Source organism: Myotis davidii, unplaced genomic scaffold, assembly GCF_000327345.1.
Source record: "Myotis davidii unplaced genomic scaffold, ASM32734v1 scaffold1395, whole genome shotgun sequence".
NCBI classification, from domain to species: domain Eukaryota; kingdom Metazoa; phylum Chordata; class Mammalia; order Chiroptera; family Vespertilionidae; genus Myotis; species Myotis davidii.
Genome location: NW_006288604.1, coordinates 355,423 through 361,894, shown reverse-complemented (window position 1 = coordinate 361,894; position 6,472 = coordinate 355,423). Strand labels below are relative to the sequence as shown.

General features: G+C 58.0%; 1 protein-coding gene across 1 annotated transcript in view; it reads left to right on the top strand.

The window, feature by feature from the left end:
- Nucleotides 1-900: 900 nt before the first annotated feature.
- The window catches only part of PXDN (peroxidasin), a 70,215-nt gene continuing 64,643 nt past the window's right edge, over nucleotides 901-6,472 (top strand). The window contains 4 exon segments of the mRNA XM_015561791.1: nucleotides 901-915; nucleotides 1,253-1,383; nucleotides 1,842-1,913; nucleotides 4,434-4,505. Coding sequence (XP_015417277.1) covers nucleotides 901-915; nucleotides 1,253-1,383; nucleotides 1,842-1,913; nucleotides 4,434-4,505 — 290 coding nt within the window.

Below are 6,472 nucleotides of genomic sequence, written 5' to 3'. Positions count from 1 at the left end.
TGATTGCTGAGTAGCATTCCCTTGTGTGGACATATTGTGTTTATTTTGTTCATTCATTATTTGATAGCCATTTGGGCTGTTACTAGTTTTTATAAATTTATGAATTACAATGTTGCTATGAGCGTATGTGTGTGTGCGTGTGCGTGCGTGTGCGTGCGTGCACGTGCGTGTGTGCGTGTGTGTGCGCGTGAGTGTGTGTGCGTGTGCATGAGTGTGCGTGCGTTCATGAGTGTGTGCGTGTGCGCGTGTGTGCATGCGTGTGCATGCATGAGTGCGTGCGCGTGTGTGAGTGTGTGCGCGTGTGTGTGCATGCATGAGTGTGCGCGCGCGTGAGTGTGTGTGTGCGGAACATAGACGTCCGTGCCTCTGCTGGGGGCTCGAGGGCCCAGGGCCAGAGCCCCGCTCGCCCCGCCCGAGGAGGACCCTCAAGCGTCCGCGTTCTGTCCGACTCAGTGTCCACACGCCACGCGCTCTGGCCCGTCCTGGGCAGTTCAGGACCTTCCTTTGTCCCGGAAAAGTCGACCGCCGGTCTCCACAGGCTCAGGAGACACGTACCTGTTAGGATGGAACCTCCTAAACACCTGCTGGGAACGGCAGGTGGATACCAGGCATGACCTTCTCTTCCCCCCTCGGGTTGAATGGGCTCCGTGGTTCCGAGACGCTCACCGCAGAAACGTTGTGCACAGTTAGCCACCAACAAGGGCTCCAGCTCAGCACCGTCCTGGAGCGAGCCCTGGGGTCACACGGGTGCAGGAGCCCTGGGGTCGCACAGTGCACAGACTGAGCAGCTGCGGGCGAGCCTGTGTTCATTTCCCCAAAATTTGACATCAGCTTTCCAGTGGGTTAACCAGCAGAGGCGGAGGGGGTGGGGGTGTTCGTGTCGTGTCATCTCCCGGGATAATGGCTGGAAGTCCTGTAAGGCGACCTCGCTCTGCCCTGTGTGACGTGGCCTCAGTGAGGGATTCGTCTGAGGGGTGGACTGCGTGGTGCCGCTTCCTGCGTGCCCGATCTCTGTTGGTTCTGTTGGTTCTGTTACTCCTCCCCTGCGGGTGTCCCTCGGAGAGGGAGGGAAGAGAAAGGGAACATCGATGTGAGACACCGATTGGCTGCCTCCTGGATACGCCTGGCCGAGGCCAGGGATCCAACCTGCAACCCCAGTGCTGGGCTGGGAATCGAACCGCAGCCCTCGACGTGCCGGCTGACGGTCTCACCGCGGGCAGCGCACTTCCTCACGTTCCTGACGGATGTTTAGACGAGCAGCGCCGGGCGAGCCCGAGTGTCCCTAACGCACCTCGTCTCCTCTCCTCGCAGGGACCTGCGCTTCAACCGAATCCGAGAGATCCCGCCCGGAGCCTTCAGGAAGCTGAGAAACCTGAACACCTTGTAAGTCCCAGCGCCCACGTGGCCAGAGGGAAACGGCACACATCCGGGTCCTCGCACACCAGGGTCCTTGCACACCGGGATCCTCTTACCCCTGTGGTCCTCGCACACCTGCATCCTCACACACCCGGGGTTCCCACACACCCTCAGTCCTCGCACACCCGGGGTGTCCCCACACACCCTCAGTCCTCGCACACCCGGGGTCCCCACACACCCTCAGTCCTCGCACACCCGGGGTTCCCACACACCCTCAGTCCCCACACACCCGGGGTCCTCGCACACCCGGGATCCTCTTACCCCTGGGGTCCTCGCACACCTGCATCCTCACACACCCGGGGTCCCCTGTTTCCATGGTGACCACAGTCCTGGCCGAGGTGCAAACCCAGGGCCGCTTTTCCAAGGGGCGGGACGTCTCCCTGGCGCAAGGAGAGTGTGAGTCTGACGGAGACCTCCCTTCTCAGGCTCCTCAACAACAATCAGATCAAGAGCCTCCCGGCCGGGGCCTTCGAGGACCTGGAGAACCTGAAGTATCTGTAAGTCCATCAGCGCTTCGCTCCGAGGCGTCTGCCGTTCACGGCGGGCTGTTCGCGCCGAGCTCCGTCCGTCCGCTGTGAATCCTGCACAGACGCCCGCTTTACGGAGCTCTCGCTGAGGAGCGTGACATGTGCAGGGGGAGCGGGGGATGCCTGGTCCTCAGGAGAGAGGGCCATTCGTTGTGTGTTTGCTGCTAAGCCTTAAGGACATAGGTTGAGTGAAATTAGAATCCGGGGCCTCGGGAAATCGCTCTGGATAGAGTCGTGCCACCACTTGGGGTGGGACTGCCGGTGCCCGGCCGTGAACCAGCAGCTTCCAGGACAGACGGCTTTCCTGCAGGAGCACGGCAGCCCTTGGGCGTGTCCCTGCTCCGCGACTTCCCCACCTGCCTCCGGGTGACGTCACCGCTCCTTGCTATGCAGTCGCATTTGGAAATAGATTGTAGTTGATTTACTGGCGTGGGAGCCTTCGGCCCGCCCGCGTGGGTTTGCAGTTTAGGATATGACCTTGGGGAGGCGCTGTTTTCCTGCTTCAGGGACACGGACTGTAAAATTGTAACGAAAAGAAAACCCACTCCGGGCGCATTCCTGGTCCGGCAGGTTAGACGGCTGTGCCACGTGCTTTGGGGAAAATATCCTTTAGAACGTGGCTCCCTGGTTGAGGGCTGTACATCACTTTGGGGGGGTTATGTTATACGTGAATCTGAGCACCTTTAAGCTACGTCGGTTTTTAATGTCATTTTGTTGGTGTTGGTGTACATGTTAGAATTGGTGTTGTGTGTTCTTTTTTAAGGATGATCTTTTAAAAATATTTTTTAAATTGATTTCAGAGAGGAAGGGAAAGGGAGAGAGAGATAGAAACGTCAATGGCAAGAGAGAATCATGGACCGGCTGCCTCCTGCACGCCCCACTCTGGGATCAAGCCCACAACCCGGGCCTGTGCCCTGACCTCCCGGTTCATAGGTCGACGCTCAGCCACGGAGCCACGCCGGCCGGGCTGGAATACTCTTGACGTTAGATGTCAGTGGCTCTTAACTACAGAGCTAACTTGGACTCCGTTCATTACAATACATTTTCCTCAGTGAAGATATTCGAAGTGTGATGTGTCAATGTTTCTCTTCGCCCCTTTCGGTGGAGTGTGTTAATTCCTTTAATTCTTCGTGACTGTCACTGAGCCTTATTGCTCACTTTTAAAACGCGGGGCAGGCCTCCCGTCTAGTTTTGTCATTTCTGTTTGTGTGTCTGCTCTGCTATTTTTTATTATCATTGTAAGTGCTGTGCGCTCCAGAAGTGAGCTCCGGTCCCTGGAGAGCAGCATCCCAGTGCGTGTGTCGCGTGTTTTCGTGTCACATTCAGTTTGAACTTCTTAAGAGCAATGTATCATTAACTTTGCAGATATATTTGATGTGAAGGCATTTGGGACACTCGCTCTCCCTTCCATCTCTTTCCAATGGTCCTTTCAGACCTCGTCCCCTGACCGCTCCCGCTCAGGCCCCTGCTCCAGCTTCTTGCCTCTGTCTTCCCCGAGCGCACCCATGAGGCCGCTGTCCTCATGCGCTGGGCGTGGGGGCGGGGCAGTGGTTGAGGGGCCGTGTGTCTGGCTGCCGTGTCTGAGAAGGCTCTGCAGCGTCCTGTGGCCCGTGGCCCGTCAGCGCCCAGTGCGTGGCCGCATCTGCTGGGCCCCAGTGACTCCTGGGAGGCAGAGACCTTCGCGCCCTAGTTCTTCCCTTCCCAACGGTGGTTTCACTCCAACACGTGTTTGCAGTTGGTTCTTGGAAGGTGACCCTGTGCAAACCAGCGGCGTCCCAGCGTTTTATCTGACATGCGTTTGCACGTATTGGTTTGGTCCGAGTGTTTTCTGTCTGTCCGTCTGTCTGTCTGTTCATCCTCACGGGAGGACGCATTTTCATTCATTTTTAGAGAGTGGAAGGGATGGAGGGAGGGGGAGAGGGACACATTGATTGGTTGAATCCCACGTGTGCCTCGATCCGGGCCAGGGATCGAACCTGCAACCCAGGTACCCCCGACCCTTCAGGGTGTGGGCCAGCGCTCTAACCACTGAGCAGCCGAGCCCACATGGTTATGCACTCCTTCCCAGGATTCCTTACTCTCGCTTTCTTTAAAAAATATGTATTTGTATTGATTTCAGAGAGGAAGGGAGCAGGAGAGAGAGATAGAAACATCAGTGATGAGAGAGAATCGTGGATCGGCTACCTCCTGCACGCCCCACACTGGGGATTGAGCCTGCCACCCGGGCGTGTTTCCCGACGGGAATCGAGCCCTGACCTCCTGGTTCCTAGGTCCATGCTCAACCCCTGAGCCCCGTCCGCCTGGCACCTGTCACTTTCCTGAAGAGGCAGGTGTGGTTGGGCAGCTCCGCCTGATTCCCTGAGATTGCCCTTGAACCTGGGCGGGGCGGGAGGAGCCGCATTCCCGTGCGGTGCCCCCGTGTCCCGCCCGCCGAGTCTGCAGTCCCTGCGCAGGGGACCCGACGCCGCTAACGCTCCTTTCTTGTTTCAGCTATCTGTACAAGAATGAGGTCCAGGCGATTGACAGGCAAGCCTTTCAGGGACTTTCCTCCCTAGAACAACTGTAAGTGGCCCGCATGTGCCCTCTGCTGCTTAGGGAGGTCCGTCCGTGCCCTGGCAGGGAGCGGACCCTGTGCCCTGTGCATGACGCATGCTGCGCGTGTGGGCGTGGGGCACCTGCATGCCAGGACCCGCGCGCGGGCCTCCTGCGGCCACGCGACTGTCCGTCCGCCCGGCCCCGGCCTGTGCCCGTCACTGGGACACAGTGAGACTGACCGTGCCCCTGGTGCCCCACCCCCAACGTGAATGAGAGACGGACGTGCAAACTGGTTCGAGCGAGTGGAGGCCCTTCGGGGACGGGGTGGGGCCGTGCGGACGGGGAGCTGCTGTCATCGTCCGTTTCCTGTTTGTGAATCCGAGATGATGTCATTGCTGCGGGGAGAACAGTTTGCACGTGTTCCCAGTTAGTGCACGCGGACGGCTGGCTCTCGGGAATTCCTACTTTGCTGCGCAGTCAGCAGCTCGGTTCTGAGTAGAATTCCTGGGAAAAGCAGTTTTTCCAGGCGGCCTGGCCGGTCCCGTTTGGCCACTGAGCCGAAGCTGTCCCAGGAGCTCTGCGTTGTCAGTTTCACTCCCGGGAACGGGAGGCAGCTGTCGGCCGTGGCAGCCTCACGCCCTGCGCGCGCGGCCTGGGCTGCCTGAGCAGCTGGCGGGTCCGAGCGCTCTGGGCGGAGCTGGGCTGGGCTCCCTGAACCACACAGGGGCTCATGCTGCCCAAGAGCATTTACCCCGTGAGCCCGAGCTGGCTGCGGAGGTGCTGGTTGGATTTGGGCTCCGCAGGCGCTGCCCTGTGATAGAGGCGAGAGGAGGGGGTGGTGACCTGGCTTGGCCTGGAGGCCTGAGGTCTGCAGGCCCTCCGGGGCCCGTCCTCACCCTCCGGACTGACTCAGTCACTCTCAGGTGTCCTGGAGAGCTGGCGGGGGAGACCGGGTGCCGGCAGGACAGGGTGCGGACAGGAGGTTGGGGACCCTGGAGTTAGTGATCTGGAGACGTAGTGTCTCTGACGGTGGAGGGTGAGTTTTGAGAAACTTCCCTCTGTTTGTGCTCACGACACAGGCCCAGGACCTCTGGTGCCCTCACGGCCGCCTGTCCCCAGTGTCCGGAAGAACCTGGTGTTTAAGACGGGCGCTTGGTGGGGAGGGTGCCTGGGCTGAGGGCGCGTGGAGCAGGGGACCCTCTTGCTGTGTGGCCAGGAGGGCCTCTGGCAGAAGCACCCAGAAGTGTTTGACTTCAGGAAAAAAAACACCCACTTTTCAAAGTGAGAAAAGCAGTGCAGTATGTCCTCGGGCAACGTCGGAGATCCGTTCCTACAGTGACGTAACGGGATTTTCGCCGCAAGGCGGAACCCACCTATGTAAGCACCTGCGTCGCTCACATGGAGCCCACGCGCAGCAGCCATGAAGGGAAACAGTAAAAAAATGTAAAAGAAAGATAATTCCTGACCTTTCCTTGTGGTAAATAAATAATAAAAACATAAAGCACATACGCACAGACGTCGAAATGACAGAACTTTATTTTTTTTAATAAATAAATGGGAGATGGCGACGCAACCACGAAACGACGTGCGTGGAGTCCGACCTAACCTGAGGACTGCCTGTTTTCGGGGAAATCAAAAGAGGGAGACACCTTAGACCAGCCGTGGGCAAACTACGGCCCACGGGCCGGATCGGCCCGTTTGAAATGAATAAAACTAAAAAAAAAAAAGACCGTACCCTTTTATGTAATGATGTTTACTTTGAATTTATATTAGTTCACACACACACTCCCTCCATGCTTTTGTTCCGGCCTCCGGTCCAGTTTAAGAACCCATTGTGGCCCTCGAGTCAGAAAGTTTGCCCACCCCTGGGTTAGATGCAAAGAATGGGGACTCTGGGTGCTCCCTGTAATTATTATGGGACATTCGAGGAAACACGGGGTCTCACTGAATTCAGGCCGTTTTCCTTTGATTCCCTGGTAGCTTCTGCAGCTGAC